Consider the following 22,497-nt stretch of genomic DNA (forward strand, 5'->3'; position numbering starts at 1 on the left):
CCCAGGCCCTGAGTTCAAGCCCCAGAACTGGCAAAGAATAAAAAATAATAAGACAAAAAGTGAGGCTATGTCACATGAGACCTACAAAGGCAGAGTACAACCCTGGACCTCAACAAACTCAGGCAGGCTATTCTTGATTTAATAAAATATTTCAGATTGGTAAAAGCAGCTGTGCAACTTTAAAGCACAAACGTACACTCCTGGTGCAGACTGATGGTGAGGATGGGCCCAGGTAAACTCTGAGTGCCAAGCTGTCACCCCGTCTGCATCTGTTGTTCTTGTCCTCTTTGCTGTCTCCACAGAAGAATGTGCTCACTGGCTCCCCTTCTTCCCTCTTGTATTAAGTGAATCCTTTCCCCTGTGCTGGTTCATCTTCATTCCTGGAGAACCTGGTGGGCTTGGTGTGAGTGTTGTGCTTCCGACCATCCAGAGGGCATCTCAGTGTTTCAGGTTCTTTCTCTGACAATTCCCCAAGTCCCTCTTTATCACTGCCATCCAATGACCAGTGACCTGGCAGGAATATCCACGTGAGCGAGTTACTCATTGTCAGTCTTCTTCTACGCTCCACATAGGGGCTGGAGGAGCTAAGTTCACCACCACACTGCTGTGTCTGGCAGCAGTGGTCACATAACAAATACACTACAAACCACTGAAAAGATGAACAAACTGCAATACTGATTTATGCCATTATGCTTGAGTGACAGACAAGGAGTAAGAAAGACTCTAAGGTACTATACACAGTCTTCTAAATAGCCCTCCAAAATAAGTGCAGATGAACTTAATGAGACATTCCTTGGAGCCCAGATACATGTGTACTATGATGCAGTCCTGTCTGCTCCAAACATAGACAAGTTCACTGAAGTTTAATAATGTCAGATAGCTTTAAACACATACCTAAATATTAATGAACAGTAAATAATTAGCTGTTTGGTTCTTGAAGTCTTAGCCTACTTGACCTACAAGTCCATACACTCCATCTGGGGCTTGTCCATATGGGCATCAGGCGAGACCACGAGGACGCCATGCCAGAGATGGCATCAAGTGCTGCTGTACTGTAAACAATGACACAAAAACACTGTGTACAAACCTCAGGGTACAAGATCATGGAAGTGGTAATGGAGTGAGGGGCAAGAGCCCTGGGTTAGGCAAGCTTGGCTGTGAGTTGCAGATGGAATGTTGTGGCAAGGGGCCTTATCTGCTCTTTGCACCAATAAGTTCACCCCATGGAGTCACCTATGAGCAGGGAAAGAGACAAGACCAGTAGGAAGCAGGTCCACAGAGAAAAATCATAGCACTTAAGAACTGGATATCCCTGAAAGAGTTTGAAATATACAATTCTAGACAACTGAATTTAAAAATAACAGATAACTATAGGTGACTGGAAGAACAAATAGGTACAAAAATCTCAAAACAGAGGAAAACAACAGACCTGTAAAAAACTATGCAGGAAGAGAGACTGGGAGAGCAGATAAAGACCTCAGTGCAGATGAGGAGCTAGGAGAGGAAAAGCTAATGGGTGAAAGAAGAGTTCACACAGGCAACAGTTGAAGAATAGAGAAACTTCTTGATTTAAAGGTAGATGTGATTGTACAGTCAACATTTACAAAGATCTTGGCATGACTAATGGGAAACAAACAACTGCTATCATATCCTGACAACGCTTCCAGATTCCAAGTCTAAAGTGAGGTCTACACACTCACTGATGATGTGACTTCATGATGAAGGTTGTAGAAACGAGGCATGCTCACTTCTCCCTGGGCACTTCTGGTGGGGTCTCCAGGGGCTTGACTTTCAAGGTTGTACAGGGGGTATATGTCTCCTGTTTTTCATCTCCAGTACACATTTCTTCACCTTTTTGTTTTGGTTTCTCTGTGGTTGGTTCCTCTCCCTTTTCTGGTTTCTTAAGAAGCTGAGAAATTTTAACATTGGTAAAATATTAGTCAAGAGCATGTTACAAATATAACTTGCCTAAATGGTTAAAAAATATGAGCCTAAATGTTTGAATAACAAAATAATCTGTAAGTTCAAAATATTTTTTAAATTATTTATTGTTGTTTTTAGAGGTGATGTACAGAGGGTTTACCTTTATATACATCAGGTGATAACTACATTTCTTTTCTTTTGCCTAGTGTCACCTGTGCCCTCAGTGTCTCATTCCCTCCCTTCCACCTCTACCCATGAGTTGCTTGATATGCAGTTAATCAAGGACATATTTATAGTTATGAAAAGTATGTAGGTCTATTAATGTTATGGTATTTATAGCAATAATAGAGGATTACAAAATAAAATGTGCACTATCATTTGATTTTGATTTATATGTCAGTCTCCACACATACAATGCTAAATGGGGCTATACTCTGAAAAACACAATCAGGTGATTTCATCCTTGTGCCAAAGTGAGTGCCTTTACACAAAGTTATTAGAGGAGGTAATCTCACATCCCTGTTGATAGTTCACAGGTTCGTGTGTTGGGCACTTGTTCCTGCTGGTACTGTTTGTGGAGGAAATAGACCACTGGGGTGGGTCCTTGGAGGCTGAACCTTGACCTGGCTCTTCCTGAATTCTGTTCTGTTTGCCATGAGATGAGTAGTTTTGTAGCCTTTATTACATACTCTTACCATCAGGATTTTTAAAAACATATGATACCTTTAATTCAGGAATTTAATGTGCTACCCAAGAGTCAGAGTTTCCAAGGAAGTGCTCATGTATGAATATATTTTACATTTTAGAATAAATAAAAAGCAGTATGCTGGTGACACTATGATGTCTTGCCTCATGACAGACAGGCCCAGAATCAACAGTCAAAGACTGAACTGAAATCTCTGAAACTGTAAGGCAGATAAATCCTTCTATCATTTGTTTTCTCAGGTATTTTGTGTACAGTGTTGCAAAAGTAATTAATACAGTTGGACATCTGTGGCGCACACCTGTAATCCTAGCTACTTAGGAGGCTGAAATCTAAGGATCACAGTTTGAAGCCAGTCAAGGTAGCAAAGTCCGTGAGACTCTTATCTCCACTAAACTACCAAAAAAAGACAGAAGTGGAGCTGTAGCTCAAGTGGTAGGGTGCTAGTCTTGAGCTTTTATAAAAGCTCAGGGAATGAGCCCAGCTCCAAAGTTCAAGCCCCAGGACTGGCAAAAAATAACAACAACATGGCTCGGAAGGCGGCTCAGTAGTAGAGTGCTTGCCTTGCATGCATGAAGCCCTGGGTTCGACTCCTCAGCACCATATTAGCAGAAAAAGCTGGAAGTGGCATTGTAGCTCAAGTGGTAGAGCGCTAGCCTTGAGCTAAAGATCTCAGGGACAGCGCCCAGAGTTCAGGCCCCATGACTGACCAAAAAAAAACACAACAACAATAAAAGTAACAAATATAGTCATCATACGGCAGTCAAGGTACCCACACAAGCACAAGCACACTGAATCCATCTGAAGACACTGCAACACATGGACTAGTTCATCTTTAAGAGGCAGAACTGACTTTCATCTGTGGATTCCAGTTCCTCCAGAATAAGTATTACTTTTGTAACAAGAAAAAAAATTAAAGGTTTACACTGATAATTTTTACAACAGTTTACAGGGCTTTAAAATATTTTAGCTGACATTATACAGGTTTTAATGGCTTTTCTAAATAACTTGCAGAAGAACACTTTTGACAAAAATGACTTTGAGAATGTAAAACAGACAATGAGTTAGCTAGTATTTGCAAACCTGTGGCCATAAGATTTACAAAATGTATTCCAATTTTTCCCTGTTTATGAAATAAAGAGTTGAAATCTTCTGTTCCTCTGCCTCCCAAGTGCTGGGATTATAGGCATGCACCATTATGCTTGGCTCAAAGTCATATTTCTATAATGACAAAGAACTTCCACAACATTAAGGTCCCATTTCACTAGCTTTCATCCAGGAGACTGTTACAGGAAATAAAAGCTGTGCTATGGAGAGTGATGCTTATCTACCTCTCAAATGAGCAAACACACTGATCTGAGCAGTTTCCCAAGGAAGACCTGTTTCCCTCTTCCCTCTGTGTTCTTACAGACTTGGTTGGTTTTCTCAACTTCATCAATGCTACCAAAGTTTAAAATAATCAATGTAGCTGAGTGCTGGTGGCTCATGCCTGTAATCCTAGTTACTCAGGAGGCTAAGATCTGATCATGGTTCAAAGCCAGCCTGGGCAGGAAAGCCCATGAGACTCTTATCTCCAATTAACCACGAGAAAACTGGAAGTGGTGCTGTGACTCAAGCCCCATGAGACACCCACACATTAATGTACACCTGCACCTAAATTCTGATTCAAGTCAGTGAAAAAGAACTACTGTGGGTGGTGTTTGGGGTCTCATGGCTATACTGGTCACCTTGTGACCTACTTTTATCTTTGAAATAGGTAGGACTGAGCCCCACTGTGGGACTCGTATCTCACAGGCTCCAAGAAATATACTTTTGCACAAATGCCCCTTCAGGAGCTACGCTGTGGTCATTGGTGCTGTTCATCAGATGTTTGCACTTTCCTTCTGAGAAGAAAGTAGCTATAGAACTTGTTCTGGCCAGAGATGTGTGCAGGGTAATATTCATCACTCCATGTGTAAACCTGAAGAACTTATATGTAATTTACCTCATTGTACATTATTTCTCCACCCTAAAGATGGTGTAGGTTTGTAAAGATAGGACCTCTGTCAGCTGAGGTCTCTGAAAATCCATCATGAGCAACAGGCCACTTGTCAAGGGAAAGACTACACATGACAAGCAATGTACTTTGGTCAGGCTGAGCCAATGAGATTTTTGGACCACTAGTTACTGCAGCATACGCTGCCAGGCTTACTATCTGACCAGCTTGCAGTCTGGTCCTGTGATTCTGTGGGATATTGTATAGAAACTGTACTCTCCATCAGTGGTCCTATGGGAAAGAATATTTCAGAACAAAGACTCAGAGGAAGCTCTGTTTCCTCAAGAAGCCATATTTTCTCCTCACAGAAACAAAGAAGTATGTTTCTAATCAGGTCTCCCATTCTGGACATACATGTGGCACAAGTTTCTCTTTCCTAGTGCCTTAACATTTTACTTCTTTTCCTAACACAGTATAATCTTATTGAACTCCTGTATTAGACTGATTGTGTTGTGAGGTGAAACTGTACTAGGCTGAAGTCTTAATAAGGTAGTAGAAGACAAGGGCTCATTCCAATTCTGGCCAATATGTGTTATTCAGAATAAAATTCCTTCAACCTGTGTGAATGAATGGTCGGCCACAGAAGCTCGTCAAGAGAATAAAACCTAAGGCTTCTGCTGCCAAAGAATGCTGAGTCCCAGGACTGAAACCATACATAAAAAGGCTGTGCTGGTGGCTACAGTCAGGAGAATTTTGGAAGTGATACACCCATTACCCGTGCCTTCTACTCACATTGGTCCACATAGCTTGTCCATATAGCATAGCAGAACTACTGTTGAGAAAGGAAAAGTGAAGGGCTTCATCAAAATTACCTTAATCCTTACTTCTTTCTCAGTTTTCTTTTGCTTATCTGCTTCTTTTCTTTTGTATCTTTCTTCTTCCCTTCTTTTTCTTTTTTCTTCCTCCCGCAAGCGTTTTTTTTCTAATTCCCTCCTCCTCCGTTCTTCTCTCTTTTCTTCTCGAATTCTCTAAATGTATAGGCAAATACATGGATAAATATTCTGGATGGAAATTCAGACACAGAAGGTCAGTCACCATGTAAAATGTCATACCTACCTGCTTTTCTAATTTTCTATTCTTAATATATTCCAAAAGAGGTGTGGTTCTTCTAGCTAAAACACACACAAAAAAAATATAATGTATCATATGTAACTTCTAAAATGAGGTATTTTGTTTATTTACTTATTTATTATCAGTTGTGGGGCTTGAACTCAGCCTGGGCACTGTCCCTGAGCTCTTTTACTCAAGACTAGTGCTCTACTACTTCGAGCCACAGCACCACTTCCAGTTTTTGAGTGGTTAATTGGAGATAAGAGTCTCACGGGGACTTTTCAGCTCAGGCTGGCTTTGAACCATGATCTCAGCCTCTTGAGTAGCTAGGATTACAGGTGTGAGCCACCAGTGCCCAGCGAGATTTATTTTCAATACTTGCTTTCAGGGCTGGGAAGGTGGCTCAGTGGTAGAGCGCTTGCCTTGCATGCATGAGGCCCTGGGTTCGATTCCTCAGCACCACATAAGCAAAATGAAAAAAGCCAGAAGTGACGCTGTGGCTCAAGTGGTAGAGCGCTAGCCTTGAGCTGAAGAGCTGAGGGACAGTGCCCAGGCCCAGAATTCAGGCCCCACGACTGGACCCCCCCCCCAAAAAAAGAATACTTGCTTTCAAGTTAATCTTTAGCATTAGGGGAAGACTTTATTTGTATTTATGCAAATTTATCTAGCACCTATATGGGGAGCTGTTATCCCATTACTATAATTCAAGTAGTTTTTGGAGGCATCAAAAATTTTGTATCTTGTGAAGGGTAGATGAGACCCTGGTACACAGAATATGAACAACCATATAGTTAACACTAACTCAACAAACATAATAAGCATTATCACCTAGAGGATACTGCTACATACAGGCACTATACTGAGTGTTTTTACACTTGGTATCTCATGAAAACCTATGAAGTTCCAGAAGGCAGTTTGTACCAAGTTTTACAGCTGTTCTCCGATCTGTCTACTCCAAAGACCCTGAATACATCAGCTTCTGTCAATATAAGCTTGTTACAATTCCATTTAACTCTTACTCATTAGACTTGTTCTTGAGACTTCACTGAAGGCCAGAAGCTAAGTGAAAAACAAACAAACAAAAAATGGGCAAGCTATGAACTGCTTGATAAAAATTATAATGCAATGGGAAGAAACAGGAACCACAGAAACGGGCTCCATAGCCTAGCCTGTAATAAAGTAAATGCTAACCTAACAACTAGTGGACTTGAGTCCCTGGCACTTCATTTAACTAGTATTACCTGTGTAACACATACTAAGCAAGATGCTGAAGCTGACAGAAGGGGGCATAGGCCCTCCACAGGAATGCAGCAAATGGTTTGTCTCAAAGCCACCCCATAGTGACAGATCCCATCCAAAAGAATACTTAAATGGAGTAAAACACAGAAGAGCACAGGAGGTGAGTTCTAAAAATAATATCTAAATTGCTTTTGCTAACTCTTCTTAATTGCCATGATCCTCAGCTGGGTGCTGGTGGCTCACGCCTGTAATCAGGAGGCTGAGATCTGAGGATTGCGGTTCAAAGCCAGCCAGAGCAGGAAAATCCGTGAGACTCTTATTTCCAATAAACCACCAGAAAACTGGAAGTGGTGCTGTGACTCAAGAGGTAGAGCACTCGCCTTGAGCTAAAGAGCTGAGGGACAGCGCCCAGGCCCAGAGTTCAAGCCCCATGACCAACCAAAAAAAAAAAAATAATTGCCATGCTCCTAACACTATTTCTCTCCACCTTCCCCAAGTCCACCATCAGCTAATCTGTTCAAACCAAATCACTAGCATCTTTTTTTTTTGTCGATCGTGGGACTTGAACTCTGGGCCTGGGCGCTGTCCCTCAGCTCTTCAGCTCAGGGCGAATGCTAGACCACTTGAGCTACAGCGCCACTTCCGGTTTTCTGGTGGTTTATTGGAGATAGGAGTTTCACGGTCTCTCCTGCCCGGGCTGGCTCTTTGAATCGCCATCCTCAGATCTCAGCCTCCTGAGTAGCTAGGATTACAGGCGAGAGCCACCAGTGCCCGGCATCACTAGCATCTTTAGTGCTTTCTCTCCCCAATCTCCTACAACTAATCCATCCATTATCTACTGGAAGTCTATTTAACTTCCAAAACAAATTCTGCATCTGTCAGTCTAGTATGAGCAACTTACCCTGGGGGAGCAAGAACCTCCCAGCCTTGCTCTTGGCAGAACGAATAAATCAGCCCATGCCACTCCCCAAAAGGAATCCCAACCCCTCTGCCCAGACACCAGGCCAATACTAGTGTTCCCCATCCTGCTCCAACCATGTAAGCTTACTTGCTACTCCTACAAAGCTCCAGCTTCAGGCCTGCTTGTTTATTTAACAAATACTTGGTTCCTAAGCTTCTCAATCCTGTGACTATGAAGATGAAAACGTGGTTCTGCTAGGCAAAGTGGGGAGATGCATGGAGCAGCGAGATCGAATGCTGTCAACAGTGTGACTGTTGAAGGGTGAGTAGGATCTAGCTGTGAGGTAGGAGGTAGAGCCTTGTGGTGGCGGACCACACAATCAATAGAGAAGGCAGACCCCATGTGGGATGAAGGCATCAAACCTGGTGATGAATGAAAATGCTCTACATCTACGCAGGGGAGTTCTGGCGACTGCAATAGGACATAAAAATTTCTAAAACACACGACTTTTGGAAGAAGAGCAAAAGGTTGGATTCAGACGAGATCTAGTACATTCACAGTGGTATAGCTGGAGACAAAAGATTGAATTCAAACCAGATTCTATGGTCCTGCTAGGTTGTAATGTTGGTTTGTTTTGCAACTGATGGGGTTGATATTCTGTTGAATGGCAGGAAGGTAGCTCCTTCTTCTTTTTTTTTCTTTTTCTTTTTGTCTGTCATGGGACTTGAACTCTAGCCTGGCACTGTCCCTCAGCTCTTCGGCTCAAGACAAGCACTCTACCACTTGAGCCACAGTGCTACTTCCGGTTTTCTGGTGGTTTACTGGAGATAAGAGTCTCATGGACTTTCCTACCTGGGCTAGCTTTGAGCTGCAGTCCTCAGATCTCAGCCTCCTGAGTAGCTAGGATTACAGGCATGGGCCAACAGCGCCCAGCTGAAGGTGGCTTCTTATGTGAAGAAAGCATTTCATCTCTATGGGGTCCTAATACTTAACCACAACTGCTCTTTCCAAAGATCCCTGACTCGGCTCTGTGACACAAACCCCTCCTGATACCAGAAAGCACATATACATGTCCATCAGAAGTACTGTTGCCTAAAACAAAGTGATCACTGGAAACTCAAGACATTCCATCAACAAAGACTCAGAAGTATTGTCCTAAGCTGACATCCTTTTGTTAAAATTAGAAAATACATTTCTGCCAAGCCTGCAACAAACTGAGATTTTACTATTGTCATAAAAAGGAAAATTAGGCACCAGTAGCTCACACCTGTAATCCTACCTACTCAGAATGCCGAAGCCTGAGGCTCTTGGTTTAAAGTCAGCCCATGAGACTCTTATCTCCAATTAACCACTCAAAAACCAAAGTGGTGCTGTGGCTCAAATGGTAGAGTGCTAGCCTTGAGCACAAAGAGGCAGGGGGACAATGCTCAGGCCCTGAGTTCAAACCCTACAACCAGCAACAAAAATAAATTTAAAAATTTTTTTTAAATAAAAGAAAAATTAAGTTCATACTCCATAACCAAGCATCTCAGTAAATAAAGAAAAAAGTATGAGAAAAACAGACCAAAGAGTTCTCTTGTCTTTGCCTCTATCTCCCCTAGAAGTGTCTCAGGATTGGCACTGGTTTTCTCTTCCTCCACACTGTACATTTCCAAAAACTGTTTATAATCTGGATCTGTAAGTATGAAAAAGAAAAAAATGAAAAAAATAATAAACATTTTTTTTTTTTGGTCGGTTGTGGGACTTGATCTCTGGGCTTTTAGGAGCTATCCCTCAGCTCTTCAGCTCAAGGCAAGCGCTCTACCGCTTGAGCCACAGCGCCACTTCCGGTTTTCTAGTGGTTTATTGGAGACAAGAGAGTCACGACTTTCCTTGCCCGGGCTGGCTTTCAACCGTGATCCTCAGATCTCAGCCTTCTGAGTAGCTAGGATTACAGGCGTGAGCCACCGGTGCCCAGCTATAAAAATATTTCTCCCCAACTACATGAGTGGAATATTTGATCAAGGCATTAAACGTGGTGGCTCTCAATCCAGCATGGAAAAAGGCTCACCGTCTTCGATGCTTCCAGTCTTGGTATCCTTCTTCTTCAGCTTCTTTTTGGCTATCTTCTGGAAGGGAGCAAACTCCACCACTGCAGGATACTCCAGGCCTTGAACCAAGACACATTCCAAACACTCACTAATCTGAAACTCTATTATGTTCACTTGGAAAATGACATCTAACTTATTAAAGGATGGTGATAAGACAAACTATAGGAGGAGTAATGTTTATTAAATCAAATGACTTATCATGAAGTTATGACATGCCTGGACACATTGAAAACATCAAACTTCTCATTTTAATAGGGGTATGTCTTACAGCTCAATAGGCCCAAACAACTTATCAAAGGAATACTTGAAGTTATTCTCATTTTTTATTTTAAAAGGTTAATTCTAGTATCAATCTGTTATATACGCTCAAGGAAATGACTGCACTTACAAGCATGAGAAAAACTGAGAAGGGTATATCTCATGCTTTTTACAATATCTATTTTAATTTAAAAAATGAAAAAGGTCTTTGTTGTTATGCTGGTGAGGGGGACACACAGAGAATGTTCACTGTGACAATCTATTATACTCTTCATCAATGCATGGAATATTTCCACCTCAGTGACAAACCCACTGAGCAGTCATTTTCAATCATGTCAGTAATATTCAGAAGATTCTGACAATTCTCATATAGAATACATTTTGTAGTTAATTTCAACTATCCAGAATAATGAGAATGAGAAAGATAAAGGCATTCTATTGGCAGGGACAAAGACAATTCCTTTCTAGATGCCCACAGTGCCAGTACATGATAAATAGGTAAATACCAATTACATGGCAGTTGACAGTCCCTCATTTCAAAACCTGATTACAAAGTACAAAAATTCAAATAATACAGACACAGAAACACATACAAAGGAAATACAACAGAGGGTTCAGAAAACTCCTTTAATAAATGGTTAAATGATTTTCAGCAAAATGCCAGGGCCATCAACAGGGAACAATATTTCAAACGAATTGTGCTGAGAAAACGACATCTACAATACAAGAGGAGGAAGTTGGATCCTTATCTATTAACACAAAAATCAATTAAAAATGGATCAAACCTATACAAACTTTAGAACTATAAACTCTTAGGGAAAAAAAAAAAAAGAGCACGGAAAAAAAAGAACAAGGAAAAGCCCTATAACTTTACATTTGCCAAACATTTCACAAATGTAACAACAAACTTTACTATGTCAAGATAACTCCCATGCATCAAAAGACACAACTACATTGAGTGTAGTGACACATGCCCATTAATCTCAGCTACTCAGGAGACACAGGCAGGAGGATTTAAAGATACAGGCAGGAGGATTTAAAGATGCAGGCCAGGGGCTGGGAAGGTGGCTCAGTGGTAGAGTGCGTGCCTTGCATGCATGAGGCCCTGGGTTTGATTTCTCAGCACCACATAAGCAGAAAAAGCTGGAAGTGGCGCTTTGGCTCAAGTGGTACAGCACTAGCCTTGAGCTGAAGAGCTGAGGGACAGTGCTCAGGCCCAGAGTTCAGGCCCCATGACTGATAAAAAAAAATAAAATAAAATAAAAAAATAAAGATGCAGGCCAGCCTAGGCAAATTTAGCAAGACCCTATCTCAAAAACAAATAAAAATAAAAGGTCTGAGGATATATCTAAAGTGGTACAGAATTTTCATAGTGAGCAAAAGACCCTGACTTCAATCCCTAATGCTGAAAAAAATAAAGATATAATCAATAGAATAAAAAGATAACCTATGGGAGAAGGTATTTGCAAAAAAAAACATCTGATAAGAGTTCAATATCCAGGATATGAGGAATCCCTGTAATTCAACAATAAGAAAATAAGCAATTCTATTAAGAAATGGACAAGCTGGGCACTGGTAGCTTATGCCTGTAATCCTAGCTACTCAGGAGGCTGAGATCTGAGGATCGTGATTCAAAGCCAGCCCAGGCAGAAAAGTCCCTGTGAGACTCTTATCTCCAAATAACCACTCAAAAACCAGAAGTGGCAGTAGCTCAAACTGGTAGAGCACTAACCTTGAGCAAAGAGCTGAGGGACAGTGCCCAGGCCCTGAGTTCAAGTCTCACAACCAAAAAGGAAAGAAAGAAAGAAAGAAAGAAAGAAAGAAAGAAAGAAAGAAAGAAAGAAAGAAAGAAAGAAAGAAAGAAAGGACAAAGATGTGTAAGTACACAAAAAATGAGTTTCCATCATACAACAGAATACTAGTCAGCACTAAAAAGGAAGGAAATGCTATAATATGCTATGACACAGATGAACCTGGAAGACATTATGCTAAATGCAATGAGCCAGTCCCAAAGACAAACATGTGTGATTCCATTAACATAAGGTATATAGAACAATCAATTTCAAGCTGGGCGATGGTGGTTCACACCTGTAATCCCAGCTACTCAGGAGGTTGAGATCTGTGAGGATCATGGTTCAAAGCCAGTCCAGGCAGAAAAGTCCTCCAGACTCTTATCTCCAATTCACCACCAGAAAACTGGAAGTGGTACTGTGGCTCAAGTGGTAGAGCTCTCGTCTTGAGCTAAAGGCCCAGAGTTCAAGCCCCATGACCAAAAAAAAAAAAAAAAAAAAAAAAAAAAATTCAACTTCATACCATAGAACTAAAAAGTAGAATGGAATTACAGGGAGCTGGAAGAAGAGAATGGGGAATTAGTGTTTAATTGGTACTGGGTTAGCTTTGCAAGATGCAAGTAAGTCTTGGTTATTGGTTGTAGGAGATATATATATAGTCAACATAAGTAGTGTCAAGTACAATTAACTATACATTAACACAAAGAAAAAACAGGGTTGTGAACACAGGCCAAGTAACAGAGCACTTAGTTAACAAGCATGAATCCATAGTACCACCACCACCACCCCCCACCCACCCACCCACCCACACACACACACAGAGAAATTTTTAAAAAGGAAAAGATAACAAATTTTGCTATGAGTATTTTACCAATACTTTAAAAAAGATAAAGGAAACGTAGGGACTGAGCAATTAACAGGAAAATCAAATCATTTCCTCATTGAATTTGCTACTCTTCACTATTCTCAAAATCTATTTCTTAGCTTTTAGTTAATCACTCTTAACATCTTTTCAAGTTTGTAACTCCTTGGTGAAGGAAGGAGAAACACTGCTAGGTTATGGGGGTGGTAATGGGAGGAGGTTGGCTGGGCATCAGAGACAGAAAATAGCTTGTTGTAAAAGGTCTACAAACTTGATAGCAGAGACTATATCATAGGACAGTCTGAAAATCATCAAAGCAGACCCAGAATATATAGGGAAGTGTACCTGTTTCCCTATAGGGAAGACTGCTTAATGCTTATGATGACTAATGTTCATGACCTCAACCATTTCCAAAACATTAAAAAGTGTACAACCTTGAAGAGTACTCTTTACATTACAAGGGTAGATTAAGTATTGCGTACACTTCAGAATATTTTTATCAATCATGAGTAAAATAGTTCAGATTTAGAATACATAAAGTTCATTTATTTAGAAAACTCACTTAAAAAAATTCACATTCCACAATGATGCAACATAATATTTATGGAAATTTTATAACTTTATTTCTAATGTAAATATATGGCACAGTAAGAATAAAAATTTATGATACTTAAATGTATCTAAGAACTTTTTTCTTTTTTGCTGGTCATGGGCTTGAACTCTGGGCTTCAGTGCTGTCCCTGAGCTCTTCAGCTCAAAGCGAGCATTCTACCACTTGAGCCACAGTGCCACTTCCAGTTTTCTAGTGGTTGATTGGAGATAAAGAGTCTCATGGATTTTGCTGCCTAGGCTGGATCTGAACCTGGGTCCTCAGATCTCAGCCTCCTTAGTAGGTAGGATTACAGGCGTGAGCCACCAGAAACAGACTAGAGCTTCTTAGTTAAAATCCACAAATATTCTAGCCTAACTTCAATAGATATAGATTGTGATAAAGAAATTAATAATCTAACCTTTATTGCCAATGAAGATATATCCATCAAAACGGTCTCTGAACAGAAGAATGTCATCAGGATTTCTAAAATTAATGTATGCTCTTGAGTAGAGATGAGGATAAAGACTGAAATTTGAGATAGCAGTAAAAAATTATTAGAAAAATGTAGAGCTTTAATTTTACCAGTCTTGCCTTTTCTGGCTACAGCAAACTCTTCAGACAAAACATTATTGCTAAACAATCATCTCTCAGTTAATTATAACAATTTCCATATTCTTCAGCAAAAACAAAAGTGAAAACAAACATAAGCAAACCATTAACTAGTATTTTTGTTTATTCAAGAGAGACAATTTAGGTCAGGTTCCTCACTGTACAGAGCCAGACGTCACATCTGGACAAAGGCCAGATAATTCAGAGGTCATTCTTGGTGCATCAGGACTAGAATGATATGTGATTGAACTTACTCATCGTAAGAATGTTCCCTGTGGAAGGCGGGTGCTGGTGGCTCACGCCTGTAATCCTAGCTACTCAGGAGGCTGAGATCTGAGGATCGCGGTTCAAAGCCAGCCCGGGCAGGAGAGACCGTGAGACTCCAATAAACCACCAGGAAACCGGAAGTGACGCTGTAGCTCAAGTGGTAGAGTGCTCGCCTTGAGCTGAAGAGCTGAGGGACAGCGCCCAGGCCCAGAGTTCAAGCCCCACGACCGACCAAAAAAAAAAAAAAAAAAGAATGTTCCCTGTGGGAGATTCTGATTTAGATCACTATCAGGTGCTTCATGGGTAGCGTGGGACTACAGGAAAAACGAATCCTCCTCTACATCAGAAGAGCCATTCCTTTCACAGGCAGCAACATTCAGTGCATTTCACAGAAAAGCTTGGAAAAATGGGTATTTACTGAGGGTGTAGTAAAAGTCCTCTTCTGTTTCTGAACTTCAGTCATCTCAAAGTTATCTGTATCTTTTTAAAACGGCATCTATGTTTAACAATTACTTTTCTTTTCTTTCTTTCTTTTTTTCGTCAGTCGTGGGGCTTGAACTCTGGGCTTGGGTGCTGTCCCAGCACTCTTCAGCTCAAGGCAAGTGCTCTACCACTTGAGCCACAATGCCACTTCCGGTTCTCTAGTGATTTATTGGTGATAAGAGTCTCACAGACTTTCCTGCCTGGGCTGGCTTTGAACCGAGATCCTAAGATCTCAGCCTCCTGAGTAGCTAGGATTACAGGCGTGAGCCACTGGTACCCATCAACAATTACTTTTCTTTGAATAGACATTATTGCTACAGTCCAAAGGAAAATCTAGGATTGCCATGAGTGAAAATGAAATCAGTATACTCTGGCTGTGTTACCACCTTCCACATCGTGCTTTACAACTACCCTAACTAGAGGGATCGGGAAGAGCTGAGAGCAGGGCCCTGGGGTCTGTCATCTGCTCGGCCAGAGCCTTGGGGTCTATCACCTGCTCAGCCAGAGCCTTGGGGCCTGTCACCCACTTTTCTAGAGCCTTGGGGTCTGTCACCAGCTCATCCAGGGCCTTGGAGTCTATCACCTGCTCATCCAGGGACCTGGGGTCTGTCACTTGCTCATCCAGGGACCTGGGGTCTGTCATCTGCTCCTTCAAGACCTTGGGTCTGTCACCTGCTCGTCCTGGGACTTGGGTCTGTCACCCGCTCATGCAGGGCCCTGGTGTCTGTCATTTGCTCATCCAGGGCCTTGGGGTCTGTCACCTGTTTGGTCAGGGCCTTGGGGGTCTATCACCTGCTCATCCAGGGCCTTGGGGTCTGTTACCCGCTCATCCAGAGCCTTGGGGTCTGTCACCCGCTCGTCCCAGGGCTTTGGGGTCTGTCACCTGTTCCTGCAGGGCCCTTGGGGTCTGTCACCCGCTGGGCCAGGGCCTGGGGTCTGTCACCTGCTCCTCCCAGGGCCTTGGGGTCTATCACCCACTCGATCAAGGCCTTGGGTCTGTCACCAACTCGTGCAGGGTCCTGGGGCCTGTCACCTGCTCATCCAGGGCCTTGGGGTCCATCACCCATTTGGCCAGGGCTTTGGGGTCTGTCACCCACTTGTCCAGGGCCTTGGGCTGTCACCTGCTCGTCCTGGGCCTTGGGTCTGTCACCTGCTCTTGCAGGACCTGGGGTCTGTCACCTGTTCATGCAGGGCCTTGGGGTCTGCCACCTGCTCCTCCCAGGGCCTTGGGATCTGTTACCTGCTTGTCCAAGGCCTTGGGTCTGTTACCCACTTGTCCAGGGCCTTGGGTCTATCACCCGCTCATCCAGGGCCTTGAGGCCCTGCTTGTCCAGGGCCTTGAATCTGTCACCCGTTCATGCAGGTTCTGGGGTCTGTCACCTACTTGTCCAGGGCCTTGGGTCTGTTATCTGCTCGTCCGGGGGCCTGGAGTCTGTCACCTGCTTTTCTAGGACCTTGGGGTCAGTCAGCTGCTCGGCCAGGGTCTTGGGGTCTGTCACCTGCTCGTCCAGAGCCTTCCCTCTGTGCAGTGTTAAGACAGGTGTTGGGTATGACGCTTGAACACTTTTGCCAAGAATGGAAGGAAAGGCCGTGTGGAGGGGCTGGTGACAAGCACTCCACACTCCATGCAGCTCTGGACGAAGCCACCCACGGAAAGGGGCGCACAGCCCCAGGAGCGGCGGGGCCAGGGCTGGGGGCCAGTCCCTCACTACCGCCACTGTCTTCCAGCCCTCACCTGACGTCCGCGGCGACCACCTCGAAGTAATCGTGTGCCGGCAGCGGCCGCAGCAGCTCCTCCAGTCGCTCCTTGGTGAGGCCGGGGGGCAGCCGACGGAGGACCACCTGGGGCGGCGCGGGCCGGTCACGCGCGCCCTCTGAGGAGGGGCCTAGAGAACCGCCAGGCCCGGGGCTCCAGAGCGCCCACACCGTGCAGCGTACCCGGCGCCCGCGGGTGGGCGTCACCGCCGCGGCCCCGCCCCTGAGCCGACCCCGCCCGGGATTGCCCCGCCCCGCCCCTGGGCCCCGCCCTCTCCTCCCTAGGTGAGCCCGTTTCCCCCCAACTCCCCAAGTTGCCCAAGGCCGGCCTCCACGCCTTCCAGCCCCGCCCCGAGCCGGCCCAACCCCGGGATAGCCCCGAGCCAGCCCCGCCCCCACCCTGGGCCTGTTTTCCCCACTCCCCAAGTCGCTCCAGGCCGGCCTCCCGCCCCACCCCGTCTGTTTTGGGTCACCCTCCCCGCACCAAGTGTTCCCGCCCGGTCCCCCACCTTGCTCAAAGTCGTCCTCTTCTCCTCGCGAGGTTTGCCGGCTCCGCTCCCACAGCCAGACGACGAGGGCGGAGGTATTTCAGGCTCCCGCCGCGGCGACTCACGGGGCAACTGAGCCTCCGCGGCCAGCAACTTCTCCCTTCCACTTGGACCCCGCGCGGTAGCTGTCGCGGCCAAGCCACCAGTCCGCTCCTTCTCCGAGCGCATCTCGCAGCTCCGCGGCGCAGCAGCAGCAGCAGCCGCGCGGGAACGAAACCTCGCGAGAACTCGGCCGCCACGCCACGCCCCTCCCAGCACCGCCCCTTCCGCCGCGGCGACCGCCTCGGAGTAATCGTGTGCCGGCAGCGGTCCAGGCCTCCCTGCTGTTCTGTCCCCCTGGACCCTCGGCCTGGATGGGCGCTCGGTGCTGGAGGGGGTACTCTCGTCGGCCCAGGCCGGGCGGGGGGACGGGGTGCCTAGGCCGGCCCGCGCTGGCCTGGCCTCAGACTGGACGTCCAGGTGGGTCCTGAGGAAGATCGGACCCGGTGGACTGGGAACGTGGTGGGCAGCGGTGCTGTCAGTCCGCGGTGGAGGCGCGGCCTCGCCCGTTACCATTGGAGCTGTGCAGAGGGGCCGCTCCGGAGGTCGGGCTTCACTCGCCGTCTCACCCAGCGCGGTGTCGGATACGGACGGCTGCCCTTCCTTTCCTCATTTGCCTCGCACTCCATATCCCGGCATGGGCTTTGATACCGAGGAGTTACGCCCTTGGGTTGCTCCCTATTTGCAGCCTCCTCCAGTCAGTCCGTGTGTCCGTGAGTTGTCTGTGTCCAAGCCCAATCGAGAAGACCCGCGCCCTCATAGGAGCCTGACTTACTTAACATTCTCGGTTGTTGGTCCATTTTCCCAATGGATAAAACTCATATGGATATGTACCATGTTTTCTCGATCCACTCATCTACTGTAGGACATCTAGGCTGTTTTCATAGCTCAGCTGTTAATACTGCAGCAATGAACATGGACATGCAAGTGTCTTTGCCATATCCTAACTTGTAATGCTGAGTAGATGCCCGAGAGTATGGTATGGCTGGATCATAGGGTAGTTTTTGGTTTTCTCTTGTCATGGGGCTTGAACTCTGGGCCTGGGCACTGTCCCTCAGCTTTTCAGCTCAAGGGGAGTGCTCTACCACTTGAGCCATAGTGCCACTTCCAGTTCTCAGGTGGGTATTTGGAGATGAAAGTCACCGGGACTTTCCTGCCCAAGCTGGCTTTGAACCATGATCCTCAGATCTCAGCCTCCTTAGTGGCTAGGGTTATAGGCGTGAGCTACCAGTGCCCGGCCATAGGGTAGTTTTTTTATTTACTTTTCTGATCAATCTCCAAACCACCTTCCAGAGTGGTTGTACTGTTATATTTTCACCAAAAGTACAATAGGGTTCCTTTTAGCCCACATCCTGACTTGTAATATTCTAGGTAAATGCCTAAGAACGGTATGGCTGGATCATAGGGTAATTCCGTTTGTTTTTTGAGGAGTCTCCAAACTGCCTTCCAGAGTGGTTGTAGTAGTTCAAATTCTCACCAACAATGCGGTAGCCCCAGCCCCCCTCCACATCCCTCCCACATCCCTGCAGGTATTTGTGATCCAATTCTTGATGCTGGCAAATCTTACTAGGGCAAGATGGATGTTGTTTTGATTTGCATGTTTCCTTTATGGCTATGGATTGTTGACCATTTCCTCATGTGTTTTATTGGCTGTTTTCTTCTGAGTTATTTAGTTTCTTTGCCCATTTATCAGTTGTGTTATTAATTCTGGAGAGGGTTAATTTCCTGAGTTCCTTGTATAATTTGGATATAATGCTCTTGTTGGATATATAGTTGGTAAAGATCTTCCCCCAGTCTGTTGGCTATCTTTTTAGATTAGTAACTACATCCTTTGCTATGCAGAAACTTTTTAGCTTGATATAATTCCATTTGCCAAGTCTTTCCTATTTGCTGTGCCCCTGGAACTCTCTTCAAAAACAGTTTCTGCTTATGCTTTTAAGTTCTGTTTCTCCTACTACATCTCGTAGTACTTTCAAAGTTTTAGGTCTAATGTTGAAGTCTCTAATCCACTTTTGAGTTTTCTGTACATGGTAACAGAGACCCAATTTTAGTTTTCTACAAATGGACATCCAGTTTTCCCAACAATTACTCAAGAGGCTCTTTTTTCAAATGTGTTTTTTGCTCCCTTATCAAGTAGTTTTTTGCTCTCTTATCAAGTATCTGATGACTATTTCTGCATCTTCTAGTCTATTCCATTGGCCTTCAGACCTGTTTTTGTGCAATGTTTGTCTATAATGCCCCCTTTCCTATTTTCCTCACTTTATCCACATTCTCCCAGGATTCTTTTCATGCCAGTATTGGCACAAAATTTCTCCTGCTGGTCCTGGAGCCTGAACTCAGGGCCCGGGCTCTGTCCTTGAGCTTTTGTACCCACTTCAGCCACAGCTCCACTTCTGTCATTAAATGGAGATAGTATCTCCCACTTTCCTGCCCTAGCTAGCTTCAAACCACCATCCTCAGATCTCAGCCTCCTGAGTAGCTAAGATTATAGGAAATGAGCCATTGGTCACCATCTCAGCCTGTTTTTTTTTTTTTTTTTTTTTTTTGTTAACTGGAAAATAGTAGTGTCTTGGACTTCCTGCCTGTGCTAGCTTCAAACTGCAGTCCTCATATATCAGCCTTCTAAGTGGCTAAGTTTACAGGCTTGAGCCACCAATACTCAGCTCCTATGAGCTCTTAAGCACAAAAGAAATTAGAAATAACTGAGGCCTTAAGAGACTCATGATCTGGAAATCCAGGCTTGATAGCTCCATCAGTGTTCATCTTTGCAGTTGAAACGTGACATTTTAAATGAGCTGAAAGAATCAAAGCCAATTCTCAAATGACCCAACAGCAGATTCTCTAAAATCTCAGAAAGGTGTCCAGTTATTGTTAGGAAGCTAGTAGAAATATGCAGTTTATATGAGCTCACTACTTCAGAGTGATCAGTTATGAACAAAAGTTCTGATGGCTTATTATCTATTTGAAAAGAAAATGGAGTTGCCAGATAAAATCTAATACATGACCGAGGACAGAGATAAGGGCAGTTGAGCCTGATAAAAACATAAGCTAGATTTAATGGAATGTTTTAGCAGTGTTTAGACATAGGACACGTACACACCTTTTGTACATATGGTGCATACCTTCTCTTTCCAGTTTCCAACCATTACTTAAGTTGAACAATCTGAAGCAGGATTTTTTAGTTCCAATGATGTTTCTAGACTGGGAAGTGGAATTCTGATACCTTCATCTCACATCCACTGAAACATTTTTGCAACAAAAGATTCCTTTATTAAATAATCAGCCAAGATATTCCCAAATTACCAAATGGAGAGAAGAATAGCGTCCCCAGTCTTTATTAGCCACACCACTGTGAAGCTATGTCACCTAGTATCTCCTGCTCTCCTTTTGGAAACCAAGTTGTTCTGTCTCTCGTTTTGGACCACCTCCACCCTCAGCTCAAGGGCATGATAGGTATCAAGTGTTTCCTGGATGCATATTTCTTGTTGAGGTAAACCAGCAACATGCCTAGTTAGCTACCCCAATAGTCAATTTTTAAAGATATTTGTAGTTCTTCAGATTACTGCAAGGAACAGTTCTGAAAAGTGATTTCATACAAATGAATTTTAGGGGGCTGGGAATGTGGCTTTAGTGGTAGCGTGGCATGAAGCCCCAGGTTCAATTCCTCACATAAACAAAAAAACCTGCAAGTGGTGCTGTGACTCAACTGGTAGGTAGTACTAACCTTAAGCAAAAGAAACTCAGGGACAGTGTCAGGCCCTGAGTTCAAGCCCCAGGACTGGCTGGCAAACATACACACCATTAAACATAAAATTTTAGAATTCAGATGATAATTCCTTAAAACTTTAATTTCAAGATTCAGCAAATGCTCCTAATAATGCTTATAACTTCACATAAAAACTGTTAACATAGGACTGGGAAGGTGGCTCAGTGGTAGAGTGCTTGCCTTAGTGCAGTTTGATTCCTCAGCACCACATAAACAGAAAAAGCCGAAGTGGCACTGTGGCTCAAGTGATAGAACACTAGCCTTGAGCTAAAGAGCTGAGGGACAGTGCCTAGGCCCAGAGTTCACACCCTACAACTGGCACACACACACAAAAAAAGAAAAAATCCTGTGTAATATAGATGACCTACTTTCCCACTTACTACCCAGCCTGTTCCAAATGTTTTGTATTACATAAGCACAGAATTTTAACCTAAAGCAGTAAAGCACACAAAATGTTAGGGTGAAAACAGTACCTAAGTGGTTCTACCCTTGAGCTAGATTAGATAGCTAAAAACATGCTTGTGATAAAGCCTGTAATAACAGGTGCTCAATGAAGAAAATTGCTCAGGCAGACAATACAGAATAAGTTCATATTAGCTATTAACATTTTTTTAGTGTAATTATTTGATTACTCTAAATAAAAGCATGTATGATGTCTGATCCAGAAAAGCCACTAAAATAAATAAAAGACAATCTTCAACAATGATGACAGAAAATGAAATAAAGTGAAGAAATTGAAGCACTCTGTGTTTGATAAAGCAGTGGCAATAGTACTGTTAGTGGCTCTGCACTTCATCACGTGTTAATAGTTCACAAGAAGAGGTGAGAATGATCAATGAAGCAGCTACTGATGATAATGGTCCAGTACACTATGAAGAGTTGTACAAATAACAGCACAGTGAAAAAAACTACAAAAAAAACCTTTTTGTTTGAAGCTGGGTGCCAGCGGCCCACGCCTATAATCTTAGCTACTCAGGAGGCTGAGATCTAAGGATCACAGTTCAAAGCCAGCCTGAGCAGGAAAGTCGGTGAAAGACTCATTTCCAACTAACCATCTGAAAACCGGAAGTGGTGCTGTGGCTCAAGTTGTAGAGCGCTTGCCTTGAGCTGAAGAGTTGAGGGACCCTCCTGCATAACAGATGTGGTTGGTTAAACTCAAAAGTATTCTTTTAAGGAACTGTCAGTATGTGGTTGATTTGTAGACCTGCAATTGTATGTGGACTACAGACAGTAAAGAATATGTACTTTAAAGTTACACTACTACAACTATATTATCCAAGTACTTATACAGTATTTTCTGGTACTTCTGGACTTGTACTAGAAATATTTTGGTTTAAACTTTGTCTTAGCCACTTAAAATCTGCTTAAAGGGGCTGGGAAGGTGGCTCAGTGGTAGAGTGCTTGCCTTGCATGCCTGAGGCCCTGGGTTCGATTCCTCAGCACCACATCAGCAGAAAAAGCCGGAAGTGGCCCTGTGGCTCAAGTGATAGAGTGCTAGCCTTGAGCTGAAAAGCTGAGGAACAGCGCCCAGGCCCAGAGTTCAGGTCCCACGACCGGCCAAAAAAAAAAAAAATCTGCTTATAGCTC

At 44.0% G+C, this 22,497-nt stretch overlaps 1 protein-coding gene across 3 annotated transcripts; it reads right to left on the bottom strand.

Moving 5' to 3' along the window:
* Positions 1–121: 121 nt before the first annotated feature.
* LOC138813944 (regulator of nonsense transcripts 3A-like) lies at positions 122–17,288 on the bottom strand. 3 transcript variants are annotated; one of them, XM_070002549.1, is made up of 8 exons: positions 17,067–17,288; positions 16,538–16,644; positions 13,862–13,968; positions 9,902–10,000; positions 9,416–9,526; positions 5,718–5,773; positions 5,486–5,629; positions 122–1,909 (listed from the first exon to the last, which is right to left on the bottom strand). In XM_070002549.1, exons 1-8 carry the CDS (start codon positions 17,271–17,273, stop codon positions 1,745–1,747), a joined length of 996 nt encoding a protein of 331 aa, XP_069858650.1. In that variant the 5' UTR covers positions 17,274–17,288; the 3' UTR covers positions 122–1,744. The 3 variants fall into 3 exon arrangements, with proteins under 3 accessions (XP_069858650.1, XP_069858649.1, XP_069858651.1); XM_070002548.1 differs by having other exon boundaries at positions 5,474–5,629; XM_070002550.1 differs by lacking the exon at positions 9,416–9,526 and having other exon boundaries at positions 5,474–5,629.
* Positions 17,289–22,497: the final 5,209 nt, after the last annotated feature.

The sequence above is a fragment of the Dipodomys merriami genome, unplaced genomic scaffold (assembly GCF_024711535.1).
Source record: "Dipodomys merriami isolate MVZ:Mamm:240054 unplaced genomic scaffold, mDipMer1.0.p SCAF_6, whole genome shotgun sequence".
NCBI classification, from domain to species: domain Eukaryota; kingdom Metazoa; phylum Chordata; class Mammalia; order Rodentia; family Heteromyidae; genus Dipodomys; species Dipodomys merriami.